The sequence below is a fragment of the Myxocyprinus asiaticus genome, chromosome 5 (genome assembly GCF_019703515.2).
Source record: "Myxocyprinus asiaticus isolate MX2 ecotype Aquarium Trade chromosome 5, UBuf_Myxa_2, whole genome shotgun sequence".
Classification (NCBI taxonomy): domain Eukaryota; kingdom Metazoa; phylum Chordata; class Actinopteri; order Cypriniformes; family Catostomidae; genus Myxocyprinus; species Myxocyprinus asiaticus.
Genome location: NC_059348.1, coordinates 26,470,393 through 26,498,314, shown reverse-complemented (window position 1 = coordinate 26,498,314; position 27,922 = coordinate 26,470,393). Strand labels below are relative to the sequence as shown.

The window sequence follows — 27,922 nt, the reverse complement described above, 5'->3', positions numbered from 1 at the left end:
TTCCTCAACTGTGGGAGGAGCTCTCCAAGAGCAACATCACTACTGCATTCCTGCCAGTGACTGCAAACCAGGCCAGACTGCTGAGCTGTTTCTATGGTGCTACATCAGAGGCTCAGGAGTCATTCCACTCAGCCAATCAGATGGCTTGTGGCTTGCAGGGGCTCAGTGTGGGCTGTGGCAGCTAAAAGAGAGAGTTTTTGAAGTTACTTTTGCTGTGGTTTGGAGTTAGTTCAGGGAGGACAACGTTCCTGGAAGAGAATAGGAGACAGAGTAAAGGACTGGGAACACTCTTCATTTTCAATGGAATGAGGGCTGGTTCTGTTAGTTGCAGTCTCCTCTAGGAGTTTTTGTTTCTGACATTGTGCCTTTGAAGCCACGGCATTGTTGTAAACCACTTTCTTCATGTTTTATGGGTAAGTGGTGAGCAAACGAAGAGGTTGAATCCATCCTGAAAACAGGGCCAAAAAGGACTCTTAGTTTTTGGCATCTGCTCGGAGCAGGACTTTCAGTAGTTTTCAGTAGTTCTGAAAGGCACGGAGAAAAACTTCTGCTGCCATGGCAGATCATGTTATTGAGGAGTCCGAAAACTACACTGGCAAAGATGAGCTGGACTGGGGCTATGAAGAAGGTAAGGCTTCATTGAGATAATCATTGGCTAATTCCCCTCTTTGTGAAACATGAAACTGTATTGTCACACCCATGATCAAGGATAACTCAGTAAACACCCCTGCCTCCGTTTGCTAAAATGAAAAGTGATGTCATTCATTTCAAAATTTTTTTTTTTTTTTACTTACAGTACATACAAACATCTTATATATGTACTATGTTACTATAGTTTCATTGGTGTACTCTTAAAACACCTCAGTGTTAAAAGTTATAAATTAGTTCTAAGTAAGTTAATACCAGTAAATTATTTGTCAAAAAGACTTGGTAGTGATGTGCATTGTACGCTACTGTGCTTTTATTCTTTTTATCTAGTTATTTTATATGTATTATTTTCTTCTAAATGTAATACTTTGCTTTGAAATGTACAGCACTTTGGGAAACCTCTGTTTTTTTTTTTTTTTTTTTTTTTGTGCCATATAATAAAAATTGACTTGGCTTTAAATACATTAGACAAATTTTCCATATCAGGAACTAGGATTCGAAGTGTGTTAAGCTGAGAAAGACTCTAATTTTGTAATAATTATATGTGTGTTCATTTAATATTAATTACCCTATTTAATAATAATAATAATAATATAATAATAATATATATATATATATATATATATATATATATATATATATATATATATATATATATATATATATATATATATATATATTACTCTATAAAGTGTTTTAAAACTGATTTTTGCTTTAAATCAGAGCAACAGTTTCATTATCTTAATCAAGATAGAGTTAGGGGTCATGCTGCATAATTTCCTTTTTTTGTTCTAAAAGCAGAGAATTGAGATTGTGCCAAGATGATCTGTAATACTATGTAGTATTACATTATGAGTCTCAGGACCATATACATATTTAATACTTAACTGCATATAATAAATGCTTATTATGTGTTAATAGCTGTTGAACCACAAATGTAAATTGCATTAAGACAATTTTTATGTCCTTTTCTCACAGCATCAGTCTTATTATTCTTAAATAGTGCTAGTCTGTAAGGGAAAGCATTCTTTACATAATGGGATTATAGACTATGAAGCCACAAGATACTCAGCAATATAAGACATTTAGATAGGGAAAGAAGAAAAGCACCAGTGTGAGAAAAATTAGCACATACTATATCCTCCATGTGTCTACTATTCCTGTTGGACTGCTCAGTAATGACTTTGAGACACTCAAGTTCTGGGAGCCCAAATTTAGTTTCTACATTATAGGACAATTTTTTTTTTTTTTTTTTTTTACCACTGTCTGTATTATCTGCACAAACACCAAATATTTAATTTCCACATTTACTGGCTAAAGTTGCATTGACACAAAGTATCATGGTGCGAATAGTTTTTTCAAGGTGAAAATACACCAAGGATGAACAGTAGGCTGTGTGTCATGGGTCATGAACAAGGACAGAGTTAGTATACACTCAAAAACAAGATAAGCATTGATAACTGAATCAAAATAAAAATGCTATCACCAGTGTAGTGTTGATTGAATCACCTTTTTTTTTTCTTTTGTGAACGAATCCAGGCGTTGAGTGGGGTCTTCTGTTTCCTGAGGCAAATGGAGAGTACCAGTCCCCCATAAACCTGAATTCTAGAGAGGCACAATATGACCCTCGGCTCCTGGAAGTGGGGCTTAACCCTAACTATGTAGTTTGCAGGGACTGTGAGGTCATCAATGAGGGTCACACTGTGAGGATCATTCTCAAGTCCAAATCAGGTATAACATCAAAGTCTCTTTGAAGCAAGTCAGTTTACTCAGAGGCCATCTAGGTAATGACCACGGGCAGCAATTTTCTATGTGGACAGCAAGTACAACTCCTAACTTCTTGAAGATAGGGAAAGACTTAAATCTTCTAAACTGTTTGTTAAGATTACGTTTCAATAGAGCTGGTCTGGTTCCGGAAGTAAAAATCCCATTATTTTTTCCATAGGGAAATACATTTTTAACAATAACATATAAATGTGTAAAGACAGACCTACCAAGAGCTTGGAGGTCATTAATCGATGGTATATGCTTCTATTAAAGCCATCAGGTGGTGTTATTTCAACTTCATTAAAAAAAGAGAAAAATTAAAACTCATTGAGTAGCAGAATTTGTGGTGAACAACTACCACTCCCATGGTGCACTGTGAATGACACAATCGAGTCGGTCTCTACACTCTCAAAATACTAATTACTGAATATTTAGCAATACACTTAAAATGCATTGTTTGTATCTTTATAATCAACTTCTAATACATAGTTTTACATTTTTCAATAATTTGTTATTCAGTTATGTAATTCACAGTGCTTCATTGGATTATATTTTATCCCTGGTCTTCTTGTCTTTTTGCTTCAAATCAAATTTTGTAATGTTATGATTCACCTCGGAACTAGTTGGTGTGGTTCATGGCTTAGAACTCTTTTGTAAAGGATTTTTCGTTTTAAAAAAATGAAGGGAAAATACTTCCGTTAAGGAAGCTGAGATGGCTGAAAAAGTGAACGGGCTCTGATCTTTTCACATAAAAGAGGTAATTGTACTATAAAAGCATACCTTAATTTTCAGAACTCAAAACTTCCTCCACACTGTGAAAAGAGCACCAAGTATTTCTGACAAAGGGTCAGAATGAGGATGGAAAATTATTATGTTTTACAGATATATGACTGTTTGTTTGTTTTTTTGTGCAAAAAACTTTACTAATATTATAAGTGATCATCAAGGAACATATTAAAATAATTAAAAGGCAGGTGATAAACTCTTTAAAAACAGAACCAATGAAATCTTTGATACACTGGTATCATAAGTTCTGCTGCTTTAGCTCAAATAAAAAAACAAAAACAGTATTTTTCAGGCTGGTCCTTCTAATGCACATTCAAGAGTATATAAACAGCCGATGCTAATACAACAAATGTGATTGGCTCTTTAAACTGAAAGGCGGGACTTCCATTCCAACAGCCACCATACTGAGCTGTTACGATTTCTCCCATTAATTTTCTATGGTCAGTTTTCACATCCTTTTACTGTCTCTGATAACATGTTGCTGTAAAATTACAAAAACAATGAGTGTAAATCTTGAACCCTTTAAACCCATAACAAAGTCCACAAAAATGCCATCACAAGATAGTCTTTACCCTGTGCTGCACTGCCAGGTTAAGGGGAGGTGAAAAGACATCCATCTACTTTTCAAGAGAAACCTGTATGTACTGCCTGTGTATTATTGTTTTCAGTCTTGTAATCCTGTTTTCCTTCCCTTTCCTGTCCCCTTTGGAATGCTGTCTCAGTTGTTACTGGTGGCCCTCTGCCCAGAGACCATGAGTATGAATTGAGCGAGGTGCGCTTCCACTGGGGAAAAGAGAACCAGAGGGGTTCTGAACACACTGTAAACTTCAAGGCCTTTCCTATGGAGGTCAGTGTCACTTCACCAATTTTATCCATCTTGCGTGTTTGACCCTGTTGGTCTTTCCTGATGTAAAATCTAATAGAGTCAGAGTTCCCACATGTTTTTGACCAATTAATCTCCATGACTTTTCCAGATGTTTGTAATATATAAAATAAATAATTAATACAATAATTAAAATAGTTTTTATAAAAATTGCACTCACAAGGAGAGATTTCTAGCTGTTAAGAGAGTAGAGCATAATTAGACAAAAAACTATAATCACTGTAGATTAAAATTATTTGATATTTATTTCCAGGTTTTACATGACCGTGGGAACCCTGCAAAGTACATTATAATCCTAATTATTGTAACTCAATAAGCCTATATGCAAATCACTGTCCTGACAGAGGGAATTAAAGATGCAGTGAACCTCACTGTCTGATATGCATGTTAAAAAACTCACAGCATGTCAGCTGCCTTACCTATTTGAGGTATAAGGAGGGAAGCCATATTTAGCTACTAATGCATAAACAGGGACGTCCTTCCATGTCAATGGCAACAATACTATATGCTCCAATAAGGTACTTGCTATTGGATTTATCATGAAGTGATCTATTTAAATCACCTGTCTATGGCACCTGCTCTCATACTCAGTCCTGTCGATGTCTTCTGTACACAAGGAGAAAGATAAGGGCCTGTTCTCAATGTGTTACCATGTTTGTCAACCTGTTACCATGACACAGTGTTGCCTCATGTCATCATTTACTCACCCTCATGACTTCCGTAGAACACAAAGAGAGATTTTATTTAAGAATATCCTGACTACTCTTCCATATATTTTAACAAAGTGTCAAAAAATTGCCACAAATGTATCATAAAAGAGGTCCATACAACTTGTGCACTATCAAATGACTCAGACCGGTTTTGTGAATTGTCATTTAAAAGATCCAACTCAAAAGATCAACTTGTTCACGAACCAGACATTGCTACTTCTTTCATGAGGTCTTATGAACTTGCCAAGGAGTGTTTCAGAAGATTTGAAATATAACTCACTAGTCGTATAGACCTCATTAATATGGGCTACAGTATACTTTTTTGGTGCAGTGGCAATTTAGAGCTTGAAAGAAACTTCATTCATTTCTCATTCACTTCCATTGTATGGAAAATGGTGGCCAGGAAATTCTTCATTTTGTGTTCCTTGGAAGAAAGTCATCCAGTTTCCTATCTCACTCACTCGACGTTGTGTCGATGTAGTGACACTAGGGGTTGGACTTGGGAGCCCCAGTCACCTCTGATATTTGAGAAAAGGCCAATGAGAATTGGCGAGTGGAATTTGCATGCCACTCCCCCGGACATACGGGTATAAAAGGAGACGGCTAGCATCCACTCATTCAGATTTGTTCTTCAGAGCCGATCATTGTGAAAAACTAATCCACTGGCATTCCTTTCACCTCTGCAGTGGCTAGGCTGTTTTTATATATGGCACATTTTACAGCAGGTTCGCACAGATAAGTGCAGAGAACGCACCTGGGTGCTTCGGCAGCCACAATAAAAGAGTTTATTTTCTCTAAAAGAGTAAGCACTGGCGCAAAGCGTCTTTTTAAAAATGCCTTTCCGTTTATGTGCAGTTCCTGGGTACGGTCGTTATCTTTCTTCTTCTGACGGCCACGATCGTTGTCTCAAGTGTATGGGTCGTAGTCACGCTGAGACAGCGTTCTTGGATGGTTCATGTTCTCACTGCGAGAACATGACCATGGCAACGTTGCGGATGTGGCTTTCTTTCTTTCATAGAGGGAAAGCCACTCCAGCCTCTCCCTGCCCTGGTCCTTCTGCTTACATGCACAAGGCCGCAGCGATTTGGGGGCACAGACCTCCCATTCCCCAGCACGCTCATTTCCACCGGTCGAGTTCATGGATGGGTCAGGCGGCTCGCCCCAGGGCGAGCTTATTGTCTCATTCGGCTCGAGAAGAGGACGAGGTATCGATCACATCATTGGAGAGCGGGCTTTTTCAATCTGACGCCGAGGACTTGGCCAGGCTCCCGCCGTCTGTTGCGATTGCCCAGTCAGAGGCTGACACGGAGCTGATGGCCATGCTTGCCTGGGCTGCCGTGAGCGTCGGGCTGGAGTGGAACCCTCCCCGAGCGTTCATGGCTGGGTGATTGGTTCCTGGGCTCAGAACGCCGCACACAGCCGCGCTCTGCCCCAGTTCCTTTCTTCCCGGAGGTGCATAAGGAGCTCATGAAATCATGGCGGGCACCTTTTACTTCCCGGTCCCGTTTCGTGAGTACCTCCACTCTCACTACCCTCGATGGCGGGGCGACCAGGGGGTACACGGAGGTTCCTCAGGTGGAGCAGGCAATTGCGGTGCACCTGTGCCTGCAAAATGCCACCACGTGGCGGAATCATCCTAGGCTCCCGTCCAAGGCCTGTAAGTTCATATCTTCCTTGACAGCCAAGGCTTACAGTGCCGCTGGACAGGCCACCTCCGCCCTGCATGCCATGGCCCTTTGCAGGTCCACCAGGCCAAGGCATTGAAAGAGCTGTACAAGGGTAGTCCTGACCCGGGATTGATGCAGGAGCTGCACTCGGCGACTGATCTCACCCTGTGGGCAACGAAGGTCACGGCGTGGGCTCTCAGGCAGGCGATGTCCACTATGGTGGTCCAGGAGCACCACTTGTGGCTCAACCTTGCAGAGATGAGGGACGCCGATGCTTTCTTGACGCCCCCATCTCTCAAGGTGGCTTGTTCGGCCACACTGTCGAGGACTTTGCCCAGCAGTTCTTGGCAGTCAAGAAGCAGATGGTGGCCATCCAGCACATCCTGCCTCGGAGTTATTCCAACTACAGGCTGCCGAGATCCCACACCCCATCTGCTCGTCGCCGATGGTGTCCATCTATGGCAGCAACACTGGCTAACCATAACACTCTAACATCTCTCTCAGCACAGCCACGGGTTCGGGACGTGAGGCCTCTCGATGTGGCAGCTCCTGCTCTGCCCTGCCGCGAGGCCCCATCCGCAGGTATGTCAAAGACGATTGTCCCCTTGGTGACCCTTGGAGTCTGGAGGTTTGGTTAGTCTCCAACCCATCAGTCCCATCAAGTCAGGATGATCCGACTCGGCTATGCGATTCAGTTCGCCAGGCGCCCGCCCAGGTTCAATGGTGTCCATTTTACCTCGGTAGCAGGCAAGGACGCCACTGTTCTGCATGCAGAAATCTCAGTCCTTCTAGAGAAGGACGCGATAGAGCCTGTCCCTCCAGCCGAGATGAAGAAGGGGTTTTACAGCCCCTACTTCATTGTACCGAAAAAGGCAGTGGGTTGCGGCCAATCTTAGACCTCTGAGCTTTGAATCGAGACCTGCACAAGCTCCCGTTCAAAATGCTGATGCAGAAATGCATTCTGTCATGCATCCGGCATTAAGATTGGTTCAGCAGTAGACCTAAAGGACGCGTACTTTCATGTCTCGATTTTGCCTCGACACAGACCATTTCTTCGGTTTGCCTTCGAGGATCAGGCATACCAGTACAAGGTCCTCCCCTTCAGTCTGTCCCTGTCACCTCGCATCTTTATGAAGGACGCAGAGGCAGCCCTTGCCCCGCTAAGGAATGTGGGCATCCGCATCCTCAATTATCTTGATGACTGGCTGATTCTAGCTCACTCTCGAGATTTATTGTGTGCGCACAGGGACCTGGTGCTCAGACACCTCAGCCGATTGGGGCTTCAGGTCAACTGGGAAAAGAGCAAGCTCTCCCCAGTGCAGAGGATCTCTTTTCTAGGGATGGAGTTGGACTCAGTCACTATGTTAGCGCGCCTCATGAGCGAGCGCACTCAGTCGGTGCTGAATTGCCTGAAGTCATTCAGGGGAAGAACAGCGGTCCCACTGAAACAATTTCAAAGGCTCCTGGGGCATCCTCAGCAGTGGTTACACCACTCGGGTTGGTGCATATGAGACCACTTCAGCACTGGCTTCAGACTCGAGTCCAGAGATGGGCATGGCACCGTGGTACGCATCACGTGGCTATCATGCCAATCTGTCGTCGCACGTTCAGCCCTTTTGACAGACCTAACATTTCTACAGGCAGGGGTTCCCTTAGAACAAGTGTCCAGGCATGTTGTTGTCACAACAGAAATGTCCAAGTCAGGCTGGGGTGCCGTTCGCAATGGGCACGCAGCTCCAGGCTAGAGATCCCTCTACGAGGCAGCTGTATGCCTTGAAATGGCATCAGTTCGTGAATTGGTGTTTTTCCCGAGGTGTAGACCCACAGAGATGCACAGTCAGGTTGGTGCTTTCCTTCCTGCAGGAGAGGTTGGAGGGGTGGCTGTCCCCCTCCACCTTAAAAGTGTATGTGGCCGCCATAGCGGTAGATGGTAAGTCCTTGGGGAAGCACGACCTGATCATCAGGTTCCTTAGAGGCGCCAGGAGGTTGAATCCTCCTAGGCCGCACCTCATTCCCTCGTGGGACCACTCTGTAGTCTTGCTGGGCCTACAGAGAGCCCTGTTTGAGCTAAAAGCCCTCTCATTGAAGACGGCCCTCCTGACTGCACTCACTTACATCAAGAGGGTTGGGGACCTGCAGTCATTCTCTGTCGGCAATACGTGCCTAGAGTTCGGTCCAGCATACTCTCACATAATCCTGAGACCCCGGCCGGGCTATGTGCCCAAGGTTCCTACTACCCCTTTTAGGGATCAAGTGGTGAACTTGCTAGCGCTGCCCCGGGAGGAGGCAGACCCAGCCTTGTCGTTGCTGTGTCCAGTACATGCCTTGCGTGTTTACTTGGACTGCACAGAGAGCTTTAGACACTCTGAGTAGCTCTTTGTCTGTTTTGGGGGACAGCAGAAGGGGAAGGCTGTCTCCAAACAGAGGATTGCCCACTGGATTGTGGATGCCATCACATTGGCATACCAGGCCCAAGGCGTGCTGTGCCCCCTGGGTGTACGAGCACACTCCACTAGGAGTGTGGCATCCTCCTGGGCCCTGACGAATGGTGCCTCTCTAACAGACATCTTTAGAGCAGCAGGCTGGGCGACACCCAATACCGTTGCAAGATTTTACAATCTCCGGGTTGAGCCAGTTTCGTCCCGTGTGTTAGTGGGTATGAACAGGTAAATGCGGGCAGCTGGCTGGGTGTACCACTCGCACTCAGCGCCTTTCCCCTCCCTGAGGGGATAACGTGCGCTTTTTCGCCCACGTGATTCCCGGGACCGGCAAACCCTGGATGTCTTTCCCCAGCACCCTGTGGCAGGCGAATTCTGCGGAGGAATTCGATGCCAGGCCCAGTACTCGTGAAGTATGCCCTGTCAGGTCAGCCCCTGTACTTGGGATAGGTGCTCCATATATGGTGGTTCCCTGTCGGTAATCCCATATGAGATATTTTCTATGGTACGGTTTCCCTGACGGCAAACCCGTGTCTTCCCCTGGGCAGAGCTCTCCTCTGCCACCAGTCGCTGCGCTTGTAGAGCTCCTCCCTTCTGGGTAGGACCTACCACTGTGACTCCTTTCCATGTGTGGTACTTCCCGGTGGGTAAGTCCATGTGATTTGCTCTCCACATGTTAACCTCCCTTCGGGCAGGATGTGGTCTCCGCGGTGTCCTTTCTCCATGGGGGAAAAGAACACCTTTTCCGGCACGAATAATCTTGGTCCCAGCTAAGTGAATTTTTATTTTCAAAAAAAGAGAGAGAAAAGGTCGAAACAGCTGATGCGACTACCCGCCCCCCCCCCCCCCCCCCCCCCGCATGCGACTTATGTGGGCCGTTGGGAAGGTTATGATGGGGCTGTGTGCACTTATTACTAGGCACGCGGTAGCCTGCCTGCGGTAGCCTGCCTGCATCTGCTCCGCCGATCCACGTAACACAGTTCAGCTGGTTGTGGCGTTTTGTATAGGGACCCCTAGACATTGACACAACGTCGAGTGAGTGACAGATAGGGAACGTCTTGGTTACTGTTGTAACCTCTGTTCCCTAATGGAGGGAAAGTGATGTTGTGTCCCTCCTGCCAGCTCCTCAGCACAAACCTGAATGAGTGGATGCAAACCCGTATACCCGTATGTCCAGGGGAGTGGCATGCAAATTCCACTTGCCAATTTTCATTAGTCTTTTCTCAAATATCAGAGGTGATTGGGGCTCCCAAGTCTGACCCCTTGTGTCACTACTTCGACACAACGTCTTGTTCCCTCCATCAGGGAACAGAGGTTACAACAGTAACTGAGATGGTTTGTAATGCCATGTTGACAGAATTTTCGTTTTTGAACAAACTATTCCTTAAAGAGTCAAATCTGTCCTTTGACAGGAGATAAATATAATAAAGATGGTGACATAAATATCACCACAATCATAATTTTGCATTTAGATTCTTGCAATCAACTTGGTACTTTGAATTTAGAGGTCATATTTTCACAGATCCCTCAGTTAGTAATAAATATCTCTCGCAGCTTCATCTAATCCACTGGAACTCTACATTATTCAGCAGCATGGAGGAGGCCATGGGCAAGAAAAATGGCATACTCATCATTGCCCTATTTGTGCAGGTATCACTTCCCCACATATCGAAGGTCATCACAGATATAAAAATACTAAATAAATAAACATGGGATTTGTATAGCATACAGTAAATATAGAATGCCATTGGTCTCTTCAGGTTTTGTCTCAGGTTACATATAGCTAAATATACATGCAGTACATATTTAGGGATAATTTAGTCCCTGGTGGTTTTCCTGTTCCTGCAGTATGTCATGCTCATTTGACATTAGTGCTGTGATGTGATCTGTGCAGATAGGGAAGGAACATCTTGGGCTGAAGGCCATCACAGACGTCCTGCAAGATCTGCAGTATAAGGTGAGCAAATGAGGTGACTCAGAGAAATAAGACATAAGCTTGAGAGTTATCTAACCTGAAATCGTTGTTGTTATTTTGTCTGTACAGGGGAAGACAAAAATAATTCCATGTTTCAACCCGAACACATTATTACCTGGTAAGTTAAAATTTATAGGTGAATTGTGTAATTTTTTTTAGGTTGAAAATACTTTCTTCTATCTTGCCAAAATATGCATGGACAGCTATAAATAAGCCATTGGTTGGCTGATTTCCACAAAAAGTTAAAACAGTGTGGTTCGGTGGTGCTTTAAAAACATTGCTCTGTTTGTTTGAGTATGCAGCCAGCTAGAAATAACAACATTGACTTGACCAATGGCGCGAGTTTTGGGTGAGACTCTCTTGTTTGCTAGTCTCAGCCTCAGATAGCACTCTTACGGTCTGTGTACTAACCGTCTGATGCTTATAGCACACAAAATTGGAAACACTTTCTCAGTCCAGTCAGACCAAATCTGATTGGCTGACTTCTACAGGATTTCAGAGAGCTTAGTTTGCGCTGGTCCGGGTGAAAGCACGTGTCAAGTTCACAAGGTTCCGTGGTGATACAATGAGCACTTTTGAGGAATAAATAATCACAGAATTTGCCCAAGTTTGCCAGGTTAGTCACATCAACTCTTTTAAAAATATTCAGCATTTGGTTTGAGGCAGAAAGTAAAGCGGATATCCATAAGCATATCCATTTAGTTATGTCTGTGAAATACTCTTTAATGTGGTTCTGTACTGTACTTACACTCGCAACACATTTTCCACTATTTTCCGTGTGTTTTCTGTGCAATCGCTTGCGGAGACTCGCACTCCAATATATAAATTATTTATTTTCCCATGCCGGTCTTTTATTATGGTATGAGCCGTCTCCGATAACCCCGCCCCTAAACATTGTGTAATGACAAACCTGACTGTGACTGGTCGCATTACATGTCAGTTAGATGGCTTTTCCTGCCTAAGTGGGTGGTTCTTTGCCAATGTTAGTTGCTATAGATAGGGCTGTTAGATTCCAGAAATTTGGGAATCGACTCCGATTCCGATTCCTACTCATTTTTTCGATTCCGGAAAACAAAAAAAAAAAAATGGGAGGTGATATTAAATCTCATATTAAACAGCTCACTATAATGTGTTCTTTGCACTATTTGTAATAGAATGAACAAAATTTACTATTAATAGGTACATTCTAAAATTAAATCAGGGCCTACATACCAAAGCACGATGCTTCAATCCAATGAGATAAATTTGAGGGATGTTTGAGTAGATGCGGCTGTATTTCGAAGAACTACCGCAAATCATCTTGCTAAAAGCAACATTTTACCTACCTTGAAATTGTCTGTTACCAGGGCCGTTGCAAGTAATTATGGGGCCCCTGACTATATATTGCTCTGGGCCCCTTACCTATTAAAACAATAACATTTTTGATTTGTCGTGGGCCCCCCTGGTTCTTTGGGCCCCTAGAATCGTTACCACTTTTCACCCCACTAGCTACGGCCCTGTCTGTTACCACTCATGAGTTCTTGTTTAGAAAGAGGTTTAAAACAGTAATTGTCGACTACCTTTTGTACACTGAATAAAATGTCCAAACAATACACTTCAGTTTTATTTAACAATCCAAGTTGTTGTGGTTTATTTCATACAATAAAAAATATATATATATTTTATAACGTGTATTTAAAATTGTTGTCTTTGAATTTGATTTCATAAAATTATTTTAATATAAAATGGTGTAAAATGTAGGCTAGTTTATATATATATATATATGCAAAAGGTTTTAAAACACTGTAAAAATGTCAAGAATGAGTAGAGAAGCCTTAGATTCTCATTTTTTATAAATGCAGATCATTTAAACTTTAACATACCGATTTATTGATGTAAATTGGGACGCTGACTCAACTCTGCCATCTCCTTGTTGCAGACTTTGAAGTTGTTATTGTATGCCAATTTACTGTCACAAATTTGGCATGTTAATTGAACAACACGTTCTCACTCCCAAAGCGTCAAAAAGTGATGCGTCAAAAACTGACGCTTAGGGAATGAGAACAGGTTGTAATTGACTATAAGTTCAATCCAAAGTAAAATACTGGCAGACTATACTGGAAATCAGATATGTTGAAGGGCTTGTGTGGTTGCTTCATAAAGATGAACAAACGGAGCAGATAAACACATGCTTACGGACTACAAATGACTCAAGATGACTCAGTCATTTATAAGACTTTTGTCAAATGTTTTAGTGCTGTTAGACTTCTGAAATGTGTAGAAGTTCAGTGGTTGAGGAAATAAACACAGTCCGAAAATACCAACTGGTTTCCCCGAAAGGAATCGACTCCAGCTTTGGAGTCGATTCCATCGTTTCGAGTTGATTCTCGATTCCCAACGCATCAGAATCGAGGAGTCAATTCTTTTTGGAATCGATTCCCAGCCCTAGCTATAGACCCAAGGTCTGGCTATGCAAGACTACTTGTTTGCTGACCAATGCCAGACAGGGGGACTGTTCGGGAAACCTTTTTGAAAACAATCATTTGGTGATGTTAATGGTACAGAAATTGCATGCATCACTTCTTAATTATTCTAATTTGTAATGCATTATACTGGTGTTTGTGACTTATTTGCATACTCTGGTATACATCACCATGAGGTATCCTAGCGAAAATTATCAGTGCCTCTCTGATTGTGTTCATTGACTTGTTTACCTCCTCAGATCCTCTCCTAAGAGATTATTGGGTGTATGAGGGCTCTTTAACCACACCGCCTTGTAGTGAGAATGTCATCTGGATTCTCTACCGTTACCCACTAACCATCTCTCAAATGCAGGTAAAGCCTGTACAAACACTACAAATTATATATGTATATTAAAACATAGCCTTTAGCTTTAACTTAGAATAATAAACACGGAAGCTCCAGCACAACAACTGTGAGAGAAATACACTGACATGCACTTCTTTCAGCACATATATATTTATTTTATAAGAGAAAGCATTTCATGTCACAAGACTGAGTCATCACATCTTGTTTTAGAACATGAATTCATATGAAAACACAAGAGGGAAGTCTGAAATGACTTCCCTCTTCTACCACAGTGAAATGCACAAATAAACGATGAAGAACAATATGTCATTAATCTACAACTTAATGTATCTTTGATCTTAATAACTGGCAGGTCAGAAGACATTTAAGTAAAGGCCAGAGTCATATATTGAGTATGATGCAAAGGTCATACATGAAAGAAGGTCAGGGTCTTTCCTCTGTTTGATGATTATAACAACATTTTTAAATATAAATTGTTTCCTACTTGGATGAAGTAAAAATGCAACACTGTCCCAGCGCTACCGTGCAGGGACAAATTGCGATTTCATTAATTCAGTCAATCGTGCAGCATTGATGGAGACCATTCCGATGTCTCAGAGTTCCAAATCTGCAGGTTCCAGAGTGTTTTGAATGGGTTTCCCCTTATTGTACAGTAAGTGCTACTTTTACTGTCACTGTATATATACATACATATACATACACACACACAGTATATGTATCCATATGATATTTTAAATACTAGTTTAGTTAGCTTGAGAATTGTATGACAAAATAGACTAATACTGGATTCTGCAAAATAATATATTGATAATAAATGGTCAACAAAACGTTATATTACATTGTCCCCACTGACTGCCAGCAAAAACGAACATAGAGAGCAGCATGCTGTCCAAATTCTGAATGAATCACTTTATTGGTTTGTGGTTCTTTTTAAGGAATGGTTTAAACTGATTGGCGAATCAGTCTAAATCGCACATTGGAGTCATGGACTGAATAGTCAGAGTCTAACTCACATCTCCACTGAATTGGCTCAGCTTACTCACTCGCTGAACTGCAGGTTATGTCCGTCTTGAAATTAGCTGAGGATTGTTACTGTGTTCTTTTTTATATCAATGATAAAAATAAACATTTGCTATCTATTAAATCAGTTTAATTACTGACTGGTGTAGTTAAAGATACATTTCCACAACATAATTTCAGTGTTTCAAAAAAACATGTTAAATACTGTATATTCAAAATATCTTAAAAACATTTATTTTTTTATTTTTTTTATTTTTTATTGGTTATTGTTTAGCACATTGTTTGGTCCAATTTCTTAAAGGGGACCTTGGTGCCCCCACTGCAAAAACAAATTAGTGGAAAGACTGATACAGTATGAGGTCTGATGTATGAGTGTAAAGCAGGTAAATGCTGGCCCTCTTTCAATTTACCTGAATTCTTTTTCTGCCCCAGATTGAGGAGTTCCGTCGGCTCAGGTCTCACATTAAAGGAGCAGAGCTTCTGGAAGGGAATGATGGGATGCTGGGAGACAACTTTAGACCCACCCAGCCCCTGAGCGACAGGGTGGTCAGGGCAGCATTCCAGTAGAACCTCCACAGCAGGATCCGTTTTAATCTGGCAGGGGTAAATTTACAGGAGATTGTATTATTTTCACTGTTTGTTCAAGTGGAGCGCCCTCATTTGAAGATAATGCAGTGGCTTATGTATGGCTTTGACTGCTCTGTGAAAAGGAGGAGTTAAATTAGGCTGCTCACATTAGCTGATTAAATGTCTCAATGTCTGGGTTTTGGAGAGAGCCCACCTGGGTCTTCAGGGAGCAAACCTAGATAGTATATATGTGAATTTTGGGATACCACATAAGAATGGTGCATGGAAACACCATGATACAAAAAAAAAATAAATAAAATAAAAATAAAAATAATAATGTGCATAAAAAATGTATAGCCTACGGTCGCTCATGGTGGATAAATTTTTTGTTTGGTAAGAAAACTTGCACAAAAACTATGATTGAAACACATTACTATATAAAGCCATGTGACTTACTAATTAGATCGTAACTAGACTAACTAGCAGACAAACATCATCACATAGCATCTCAAATGTTGCTTTCAAATGCTGAAGGCAAAGACTTTCCAAAAGACTTTCAGACATTTTTTATTTTTTCTATTACCTCCCAGAACTGTATGATATGCTGTGGCTCCCAAACGTAAGGCATCTGCTGTCGATAGTTTGCAAACCTGAACTGCGTCAGAGCATTTGTCTGTGTGCTCTAAACTGCAAGTAATGTATTACATTTAATAAAACAGCCAAGGTTGCTTCCCCAGTGGCTACAACTTCCATTTTCATTGGGATTTTGCAGCAATTTCCCCACAAGTGACAACACATGGGATGCAATTTTCAGAATTTTGACAAAATTTTAATTCGCAACTTTGGTGGAAACCTGACTACTGTTAATAATACCAGACTTAAACAGAACTGGAATTTGATTTCCATATGACCATAATTCTGTAAAACTGTTCAAAGGGTCTTGCTCAATGTGTAGTGCCTTAATGGAAATAGGCCATGTTCTGTTAACAGTATTGGCATCACTACACAATGGAGCACTGCAAGGGTTAGAGTAATAGAGTAACCCAGTTCCTTCTGATCTAGGACTAACTGCAGCATTGTGTAAAGATCTATTTATTTCAGGGCTCTCAAGGGAGCAGCTGGGTCTGCCTGGGTATTACTCATTTTGAAATGAGACTTTGAGCAGGCTCAATTTAAGCCGTGATGATGTAGTACTTCTAAAAGAGTCCAATGCTATAACCAGAATAATCCAAACAAATTTCTGCTTTGCCACTACTGTATTTCTATACTACACTTTAGAATGTGTTATTAAAAACATGAGGTGCACTGTAACTTTTGTGTTTATGTGATCTTGGACTTACAGTGACACCTATGGCGGTGTATGCAGCATCATTTAAAATCAATAGTTTTCAGTTTCAGATGCCATTGTAGAAATTTAGTATTCACAGTCAGCCATGTTTAATTTAATCCACAAGTGAAAGTGTCCAATAACAGGGCAGCTAACGAGATTAAGATAGATTTTCGGCGGGTCATGTGATTTTAAAATGGCAGCCCCCATGAGGAGACCCTCCCATGTAGAGTAAAACATCTTTAATAAGGTTACTGAAATGACTGGAGTTTTAATTTTATGTGAGTGGTTGTGATTCTATACATAAATTGCAAAATTACAATTCATTTTGATGGGAGTAAAACGTTTTTACTGAGGAAAAAATTATTGAGTGCACCTTTATGTGCTTTAAAGTTTAAAGTGTTTAAGTTTTTACAATACTAAAATACTTAAATACCAAAAAATGCTTGTTTAATATGCAGTGAATGCTATAAATTAACCATTAGTAGGTTGATATTTCCCAAAAAGCCTCAACACTGTGGCTCATGATGCTATCAAAACATTGCTCTGTTTGTTTGAACATCTCGACCAACCTGACAAAGCAACAACAGATTTCAGTAGGCAACACTTCATACACTGTCTGTGTGATTTAGCATGGGGAAAAGTGAAGCCCTGTTACCATAGTCACTCATTCATTCCTATCCACAGTTTTCCTGAGCAACCACTGGGCAGCACCATGAAGATTCAAGTTGCCTGTTTTCTGTTTCTGGTCTCGAGACGTCAAGTAAAAACTGCCAAAACAAGCGATCCAGAGAAGAACAACAACCATTTAAGTGTTACTTGGTGTAAAAATAAATTTCAGGCTCAACTTGTGCCATTGTTGGCTGTCATAACAACTCAGAATAATTAATTATATTAACGTAACTTATCTCGGATTATTGCTTTATGTCATCTACACACCCAGGTGAGGCACTGTCATCAGTCATCTCAACTCTGTGAAGTATCGGCATGTTTTTTGAGAATTTTTACAAATGTAATACCTTACATTACCTGCTAACAAAGAATTAAAAATGTTTTAGATACCAACTGAATAACAAAATTTTAATGTGACAATCATAAACTTAATTTCTGTCTTGAGGTGGCCTGGAGCTGCTAAGAAACTGCTGTATGCAGGTAGCTCAGCGAGTAAAGACGCTGACTACCACCCCTGGAGTTGTGAGTTCGAATCCAGGGTGTGCTGAGTGACTCCAGCCATGTCTCCTAAGCAACCAAATTTGCCCGGTTGCTAGGCAGTGTAGAGTCACGTGGGGTAACCTCCTCGTGGTCGCTATAATGTGGTTCTCGCTCTCGGTGTGGCGCATGGTGTGTTGTGCATGGATGCCGTGGAGAATAGCGTGAAGCCTCCACACACGCTATGTCTCTGTGGTATAACGCACAACAAGCCACATGATAAGGTGCATGTATTGACAGTCTCGGACGCGGAGACAACTGAGATTTGTCCTCCGCCACCTGGATTGAGGCGAGTCACTACACCACCACGAGGACTTAGAGAGCATTGGGAACTAGGCATTCCAAATTGGGGAGAAAAAGGGGAGAGAAAAAAGAAACCTGCTGTATGGCTCAACAGATTGTAGCCCACAGCACTCTTCTTTTGGCTTCTATTTTTGTCAGTCGCAGGCGTTAAAAAAATCACTTCCAGATTTTTTGCCTTTGTTTTAAGTGTAAAATAAAATTCACAACAGCTTTTTGTCATGATTTTCATTGTAAAATATCCCAATTTATCAGATATTTATAGTTTTCCTCATAGGAATGGCTGAGTAACTATGGTAACAGAGCTTTGCTTTCCCCCACGAGTGGCCGGGGCATCCTTGCCGACTGTATGTATGGCATAACCAATAGACCTTATTGACTAATGTCAGGAGGTAAATTCAGCCAATACTAACCATTGAAAATTGATGTCAGCTGATAGATTAGCCAAAAAGTCAAATCACTAATTACATTATCAGATCACTAAAGCCCACCACTGTATTACTTGGCAAATGGCAAAAACTGAGATAACAAATTATTCAGTGAAGTTAAACCTGTTTTCAATTCAGCTTAATAATTTTTTTGGCTCACACAAATTTCCATTCTCATAATTTTTTCACAAATTTTCTCTCAAATTTTTGTCAAAATTTATATTCTCAACATACCAGTGGCTAACTTGGATCTTGTGGGGCCAAAACAACTTGATGGGGCCCCCTGCCACCCCCACCCACTTGTAGCCTACAAGAATTAACATCTTGGTTACTGTCGTAACCTCCGTTCCCTGATGGAGTGAATGTGTCAGTGTAGTGACACTAGGGGTCGCCCTTGGGAGCCCCAAACACCTATGATCTTTGAGAAAAGGCCAATGGGAATTGGCAAGTGGAATTTGCTTGCCACTCCCCCGGACATACGCGTATAAAAGGAGCTGGCTCGCAACCACTCATTCAGGTTTTGCACTGAGGAGACGAGACAGGGTCCCGGCCATTTCAGCGGGTAGCTCAGCATTGTGGCAAGAGGGACACAACGTCTCGTTCCCTCCATCTGGGAATGGAGGTTACGACAGTAACCAAGACGTTTCCTATCTGTCACTTACTCGACGTTGTGCCTGGATCAACTAACGGCGCGCCGTTATAGCGGCCACATACACCTTCAAGGTGGAGGGGGACAGCCACCCCTTCAACCTCTCCTGCAGGAAGGAAAGCACCGACCCGACTGCGCATCTCTGGGGGTCTTCACCCGGGGAAGAACACCAATTTGCGAACAAACGCCACTTCAAGGCATACAGGCACCTCATAGAGGGAGCCCTGGCCTGAGTGATCGTGTCTACCACCACCAGTGGTAGGCCACTTAGGTCTTCTGTGTCTCGTCCAGGGGCCAGACATGGAGGTTCCAGAGGTCTGGTCGTGGGTGCCAGATGATGCCCCGTCCCTGAGAGAGGAGGTCCTCCCTCAGGGGAACTTGCCAGGGAGGGGTGCGAGGAGTGTGAGCTTTGAAAACCAAGTCTGGGTGGGCCAGTAGGGCGCCACCAACATGACTTGTTCCTCGTGGCCAGCTGTGTGCCAGCGCGTCTGTGTCGAGTGGAGCCTCGGACAGGGAGTACCAGAGTGGGCAGTGGGAGGATTCCCGGGAAGCAAACAGGTCTACCTGTGCTTCGCTGAATCAACTCCAAATCAGCTGGACCACCTGGAGGTGGAGTCTTCACTCTCCCCTGCGCGTCCGCTGCGTGGTTGAGGTCGCCAGGGATGTGAGTGGCCCGCAATGACTTCAGAGGAGGAGACGGCGGGCGAGTTGTGACATGCGACGCGAGTGTAAGCCGCCATGGCGGTTTAGGTACACTACTGTCGCCATGTTGTCTGTCCGGACCAACATGTGCTTGCCCTGGATCAATGGCCAAAGCCTCCGCAGGGCCAGAAATACCGGCAGCAACTCAAGGCAGTTTATATGCCAATGCAGTCCAGGAGACCGCGGCTGCGTGCCCATTGCACACGGTGCCCCAGCCTAACTTGGAGGCGTCTGTCGTAACAACGACATACCTGGACACTTGCTCTAAGGGGACCCCTGCCCACAGAAATGCAAGGTCCGTCCAAGGGCTGAACATGCGGCAGCAGATCGGCATGATGGCCACGCGATGCTTGCTGTGGCACCATGCCCATCTCAGGACTCGAGTCTGAAGCCAGTGCTGGAGCGGTCTCATATGCATCAACCCGAGTGGTGTGACTGCCGCCAAGGACGCCATATGCCCCAGGAGCCTCTGAAACTGTTTTAGTGGGATCGCCGTTGTCCACCTGTATGACTTTAGGCAGTTAAGCACCAACTGCGCACGCTCGTTCATAGAGACTGAGTCTAACTCCATCCCGAGAAAAGAGACGCTCTGAACCGGGGAGAGCTTTCTCTTTTCCCAGTTGACCCGAAGCCCCAACCGGCTGAGGTACCTGAGCAACAGGTCTTGAGAGTGAGCTAGAATCAGCCAGTCATCGAGATAATTGAGGACGTGAACTCCCCACTTCCCTTAGCGGGCAAGGGCTGCCTCTGCGACTTTCGTAAAGACACGAGGTGACAGGGACAGACCGAAGGGGAGGAAATTGTACTGATACGCCCGGCCCTCAAAGGCGAACCGCAGAAAGGGTCTGTGCCGAGGTAAAACCGAGACATGGAAGTACGCGTCCTTCAGGTCTACCGTCGCGAACCAATCTTGATGCTGCACGCACTACAGAATGTGCTTCTGCGTCAGCATCTTGAACGGGAGTCTGTGCAAGGCCTGGTTCAGCACTCGCAGGTCCAAGATTAGCCGCAACCCACCACCTTTCTTTGGCATGATGAAGTAGGGGCTGTAGAACCCCATCTTTATCTTAGCTGGAGGGACAGGCTCTATTGCGTCCTTCTGCAGAAGGATCACAACCTCCACACACAGGGCAGTGGAGTTCTCACCCCTCACCGAGGTGAAGTGGACACCGCTGAACCTGGGCGGGCGCTTGGCAAACTGAATCGCATAGCCGTGTTGGATCATCCTGGCCAGCCAGCGCGGCGGATTGGAGAGTGCTAGCCATGCCTCCAAACTCCGAGCAAGGGGCATGAAGGGGACAATCGTGTCTGACGTACCTGCGGGTGGGGCCTCGTGGTGGGGCAGAGCAAAAGTAGCCACGTCGAGGAGCCTCGCATCCCGAGTTCGTGGCTGTGCTGAGAGAAAGGTCAAAGCACTTACCTTGCTCCACGTGCCCACCATAGGACCGGTCAGCGATGGGGGAGGAGGGTGAACGTCCTCGTGACTCATCACAACCACCTGAACGTGTGATTGTGTGCGCGGTAAGGCGGGGAACCCGCTTCCACAGTGGCGTGCCTGCCGTGAATGTTCAGTGTCTGGCTGTCATGATAACAACGGCTGTAAACAACAGTTGTGTGACCCAGGAAATGAGGAAACCACTCTTTCTTTGAAAATGTGGGTGCCGCTGCCCCTCAGGCATGCGGCGAAATCAAATTCAAAAGAAACAAAAGATTCTCCTCCCGGCCCTCCACCGGGGGATGGAGTGGTCTGTCCACCACCTCCAAGCTTACAGGGGGTCTCCTCGTCCCTGGGTCGCCCGTCTCAGGGGCACTTCGAAGCCTTCCTAGGGTTCTTGGCACCGGATTGTGGGAAGGGGGGCGTCAGCTTCCTGAGGGGGTCTCTACGTTGGGGCCGGGCAGTTGGCCCGGGCTGCGGTGGAACCGGTGTCGTCACCTCAGGGGGACGCCCTTGGCGATGTGCAGACGGGGTGTGGGACCTTGAGCCACATTGGGGCAGGATGTGTTGGATAGCCTCCGTCTGCTTCTTGACCACCGAGAACTGCTGGGCAAAGTCCTCAACGGTGTTGCCAAACAGGCCAGCCTGGGAGATGGGGGCATCAAGGAAACGTACCTTGTCGGTATCCTTCATCTTGACCAGGTTAATCCACAGGTGGTGCTCCTGGACCACCAACGTGGACATCGCCTGCCCGAGAGCCCGCGCCGTAACCTTCGTCGCCCAGAGCAGCTCCTGCATCACTCCCGGGTTGGGACTACCCTCGTGCAGCTCTTTCAGCACCTTGGCCTGGTGCATTTGCAGGAGGGCCATGGCTTGCAGGGTTGAGGCGGCCTGTCCAGTGGCACTATAAGCCTTGATCGCCAAGGACGACGTGGACTTACAGGCCTTGGACAGGAGTCTCAGGTGATTCCGCCAGGTGGTGGCGCTTTGCGGTCACAGGTGCATTGCAACCGCCTTGTCCACCTGGGGAATCGTCGTGTACCCCCTGGCCGCCCCACCGTCGAGGATAGTGAGAGCAGAGAAGCTCAGAAGTCGGGTCCGGGCAGTAAAAGGTGCCTGCCACGACTTCGTGAGCTCCTCGTGCACCTCCGGGAAGAATGGAACCGGGGCAGGGCGCGGCCGTGAGCGGTGCTCTGAGCCCAGGAACCAATCATCAAGCTGTGAGGGCTCAGGGCAGGGTGGAGGGTTCCACTCAAGCCCGACACTTGTGGCAGCCCGGGAAAGCATGGCCGCCAGCTCCGCATCAGCCTCAGACTGGGCGACCACACCCGAAGGTGAGAGTCCAGTCGAGTCCTCCGCATCTGACTGGATCAGCCTGCTCTCTGATGCTGCGATCGAGAGCTCATCCTGCTCTCGAGCCCCGAATGAGACATCAAACTCGCCCTGGGGCGAGCCGCCTGTCTCATCCCAGAACTTGACCAGGGCAAACAAGCGTACTGAGGAATGGAAGGTCCGTGGGGGATTACCCCGTGGAACCTTTCCCATTGGGGTCCCCAAATCGCCCCCAGCGCTAACCATCGTGGCCTCATACCCGTAGGTAGAAGGACTGGGGCGGGGAGCGACTGGAGTGGCTTTCCCCCTTAAGAAGGAAAGCCGCGACCGCAGCGTTGCCATGGTCATGCTCTCGCAGTGAGAGCATGAGCCATTTACGAACGCTGTCTCAGCGTGGCTGTAAGCCAGACACGTGAGGCAGCGATCGTGGCCATCAGAGGCGGAGAGGTAATGAGCGCAACCAGGAACTATACACAGAAGTAAAGACATCTTTAAAAAGACACTCTCCGTCAGTGCCACTCTTTTAGAGGAAAATATACTCTTTTATCAGAATATATACTCTCTTAGCTGTCGAAGCACCCAGGGGCGTACTCTGCACTAGTCGTGCACGAGGGGGAGAAACCGCTGCAATGCGCCATATATCCATCAGCATACAAATCGCGAGGTGAATGGAACGGCAGTGGAACTCGCTGATTCAACACCGCTCGGTTCCGAAGAAAAAATCTGAATGAGTGGTTGCGAGCCAGCTCCTTTTATACCCGTATGTCCGGGGGAGTGGCATGCAAATTCCACTCGCCAATTCCCATTGGCCTTTTCTCAAAGATCAGAGGTATTTGGGGCTCCCAAGAGCAACCCCTAGTGTCACTACATCGACACAACTTTGAGTGATTGACAGATAGGGAACTTAAAATATATGACATTATAATGTAATTTTTTGTTTGCACAATATTGTTACTAAATGTCTCAATAAATTTGATCCTCTCAAGGCGCCTTTTCTGAAATTATGAGAAATATCTTATTTATCTTAAAATGTCTTTCTTAAATTATTAAAATGGAATTCCATAAATGAGTTGTGCTATTTATTCTAAATGGCTGCATTTTACATAAAGAATGCTACATTTAAAATAAAAACAATTATACCAGTAATTCAGCTGATCATAGCCATGTTTTTGGGACTAGATTAATTTACTGTCAGTTTCTTGTGAAACTATTACCAGCTTTCTCCTGAACAAAACGACAGGACACTTCAAATTAACCCGACATCACAGACATAGTTTGCTTGATCAGCTGAACTTTCATGCTGGAGATGCCCAATAATAGTATCACTGTTGCTTCATGATCTTTCTCAGCACAACTCTCTCTGCTTTGTACTGTCATTAAATATATTGTGTCTCTGACCATAACACTGCATCATCGATACTCGGCAGCTCTTTACTCACATAATGCAGGGTAGAGATGATGGTTTCTAAGGGAAGGAGAAACAAGTTCGGGACTGCAGAGAAAAACAATGCAGTATCTGTCCAGCCTGACCTCACAGTGAAATCGAAAAGAGTAGACCAACTTTTCTTTCATCAAAATCAGTATACGTTGACCGAAATTTCAAAACACTGCCCCCAGTGGCCAAAGCGGTAAGTGTTGTAGGGCATATGGGCATGTGTGAGCACATTTATGTCTAGGAGAGATCGCCAAAAGCTAGTAGTGAAGCAAGTTGTTTTCAGCTTTACAGGACGTTATACAATGAAGAGAAAAGCATATATTTATAGACTCTATCCCCCAACCCAAAACCAAACCTTACCTTAACCATTAGTGGAGTAGAAAAGTAATATTAGAGGGAAAATTGAAACCTCCGAATCATACTCAACATTGATTATTCAAATGTGGTTACTGCCTGGCATTGAACCATAGTCTTCCACGCAGCTGACGCAACACACTGCTAATCGCGCCAGGTGGAAAGGTAAACACATTGAAACCACTGCAAACATGTCTGATAAGAATGCTGCATGTCAGCGCCTTGGCATACAGTTTTCGATCCTAGGGTACCGAAACTATCGGAAACATCATGTCGACTTCACGTGTGATCATGTTGCTCTGTCCAAAATCGCCCCCCTATCCACTATATAGTGCACTATTTTGGGTGTCATTCATGGGTGTCCGAATTCGTTCCCTTCATCTTCTTCCCTAAATGTTTTCACTCATTCTTACCCACAATACAATCTGATTTAGAGCGTACAGTCGATGTACACACGCCGACGCTATCTTGCCCATAATCCAATGCGGGGAGGACTGATGTGCAGGGAGAGAGAACGCGAGTGGGTGAGCAAGAGAGAGTGCGAGAGACACCAGTTCACAGCTTCATTTAATTCCTGCAATGTTTTATTTCACACTGGCTGTTGTGTTTTACTTTGTGACATAAAAATAACATGATAAAATATAGCGATTTTCAGAATTTAGCCCTCTGAAAAAAAATCTGCTAAACACAGGTCTCACTTTAGCGTTTCCCAAACATTTAAATTATAAAGAGACATTTGGCTACTTTTTAATGCTCTAATGGCTTATAGTGCACTAAAACTCAAATAAGGATACTTCTTGCAACATGAATGGTGTCATTTAAAATCACCAAATGTCTGGGGTTAATTATGTGTAATAGTGTTTAAAGGAATAGTTCACCCAAAAATTAAAATTCTCTCATGGTTTACTTACCCTCCTGGTATCCCAGTTGTGTATGACTTTCTTTCTGCTGCAGAACACAAATTAAGATTTTTATACAAATATTTCAGCTCTGTAGCTCCATACAATGCAAGTGAATGGGTGCCAAAAATTTGAAGCTCCAGAATCCACAAAAAGGGAGCATAAAAGTTATTCATATGATTCCAGTGGTTAAATCCATGTGTTCAGACACGATATGATAGGTGTGGGTGAGAAACAGATCAATATTTAAGTCATTTTTTATCATAAATTCTCCTCCCTGCCCAATATGGGGTGATATGCATGAAGAATGTGAATCACCAAAAACAGAAGGAGAAAGTGAAAGTGAAGGAAAAATAACTTAAATATTGATCTGTTTCTCAGCCACACCTATCATATCGCTTTAGAAAATATTAATTTAACCACCAGAGTCATCTGGAATATTTTTATGCTGCCTTTATGTGCTTTTTGTACCGTCAAAATTTTGTCACACATTCACTTGCATTGTGTGGACCTACAGAGCTGAAATATTCTTCTAAAAATCCTAATTTGTATTCTGCAGAAGAGAGAAAGTCATACACATCTGGTGTGGCATAAGGGTGAGCAAATGTTGAGAGAATTTTCCATTTTGGCTGAACTATCCCTTTAATTATCACAAGTGGACCCATTATGGATAATTCAAAAGTTGAAAAGAGGTATAAGAATAAGATTATTTGATTTCTGATTTGGATTTAAGATGTTGCATTTACTGTATCAGATGTAATATATCACTGTTATTCTTACACAGAACTCTACCTTTGGCAAAGCTCACTCACTGAAGTCACGTTGCTAAAGTATTAAATAAAGCTCTCAGTGAGATTTCATTTCCCAAACACAAACCAAGCTCAATGCACTGTGCTTAAGTTAAAGGCTATATTATAGTATACGAAGTACACTATTCTATATACATTATATAAATATACTATTTTCATACATTTCATTTATTTCTTAATTGTATTTTCATTATTTTTTATCTTACAGAGACAAGAAATGAAGACATTGAAAGGAAGGCCCAAGAACATCCTGGCTTAAAACTGGAGTATGTAAATTCTGCGACACTAGCGCCACTGACCGGAATTGCAAAAATAAACATTGTTTTTAAAACAGATATCTGAATACTCTGCTTGCCTGCAGTTGTTCAAACAGTCAGATAGTCCCGCCCCCAACTCATGCCACTGAGTGCTTGTAGCATGTCTGTGGTCCTATAAATGTGGCTTTATAGGAATATCTCCTTACACAGTACAATATATATGACTGACCAACGTTGAATGAACTCATTTTACGAGTTCACATGTTCATCCTTTAGAGTGGTAAGGGTAAACAGATTCAGTTAATAATGGAGGGACTTAAGCACAAGACTCGAGTTACCCCCCTGAACTTCTTCATTAATTTAAGTTATGTAATATAAAGTAGATATGTTACAAATAAAGGTGGAGTTTGTGTGGTGTAAGGATGCCAGAGGAATTGACTCGTTGGCATTACACAATTGTTTGGCAAATACTTTTATCCAAAGAAACTAACAATGCATTCAAGGTTTACATTTTTATTTATATGTGTATTTCCTGGGATATGAACCCATGGCCTTTGTGTTGCTAGCACAATACTCTACCAGTTGAGCTACATCTATTAATTTAAGGGAAAGGTAAGCTGCCTCTTATACAGTATATCCTTGTGTTGTGATTGACAAGACTAAACAAGCTTCTCCCAAACTTTTGTTTAAAACTCCTTTTCCATACAAAGTTTTTCTTTTTACATAATTTTTGATACACTAATAGAGGATCATTCATTAATCATGAAGAGAATCTGTTTAGTGATATAAAAAAGACAATCAGTTTAGTCATATCTGAGGATTAAAAAATCAACCATACATTTGACACAATAAAGGCTTTCTTGCACATCAGTTCTAGCATCGAAATAAATGCTGTTGAATCGATAGAACTGCAATTGATCACAGCTCCAATGATTGGTTACATGGATGTATTTTTTCTTTATCAACTTCATAATTAATGAATATGAAGGACTGTAGGTATATGAGCATTTGTTTAAATGTAATATTTGTTTTAGATTTGTGTTGATGGTCTGTAGTCTGTGTGGAGATATCTGTTACCACTCACATCTGCTTTTAGCACAGCAGGTGGCATCTAGAGCCACAGTTTAATAGATAAATGGTCTTTTGTTCTTTCATCATCTTGCTTTTTGCAGAACTCTTTAGCAAGACCATAGATCTCTTTTACTCCCCTTTAAAAGGAAACATGATTCTTTGACAGATATGTGTGTCTGTATCAGTGGCATAGCCAGAAACAAGACTTTGGGCATGCCAAGAGAAAACTGGGTGTGCAAGAACTAAAGCACAATTAAGTGAAATATAATAAAATGACAATTAACAACTATTGCATCAGTTTCTTTTTGGCTATATATATATATATATATATATATATATATATATATATATATATATATATATATATATATATATATATATATATTAAATCTCTGTGTAGTTTAAATGACTGAAAATAAATTAAATGGTGTAAGTTGCCCTGTTAA

At 43.2% G+C, this 27,922-nt stretch overlaps 1 protein-coding gene across 4 annotated transcripts; it reads left to right on the top strand.

Annotated features, from left to right (window-relative positions):
* The first annotated feature begins 67 nt into the window (after window positions 1–67).
* On the top strand, window positions 68–27,922 carry LOC127440523 (carbonic anhydrase-related protein-like). 4 transcript variants are annotated; one of them, XM_051697156.1, is made up of 9 exons: window positions 68–628; window positions 2,188–2,379; window positions 3,924–4,048; window positions 10,454–10,549; window positions 10,794–10,856; window positions 10,944–10,992; window positions 13,576–13,688; window positions 15,135–15,305; window positions 26,357–27,920. In XM_051697156.1, exons 1-8 carry the CDS (start codon window positions 556–558, stop codon window positions 15,267–15,269), a joined length of 846 nt encoding a protein of 281 aa, XP_051553116.1. In that variant the 5' UTR covers window positions 68–555; the 3' UTR covers window positions 15,270–15,305; window positions 26,357–27,920. The 4 variants fall into 4 exon arrangements, 2 of the variants coding, with proteins under 2 accessions (XP_051553116.1, XP_051553117.1); XR_007897145.1 differs by lacking the exon at window positions 26,357–27,920 and having other exon boundaries at window positions 13,576–14,334; window positions 14,618–15,272; XR_007897146.1 differs by lacking the exon at window positions 26,357–27,920 and having other exon boundaries at window positions 13,576–14,739; window positions 15,135–15,258.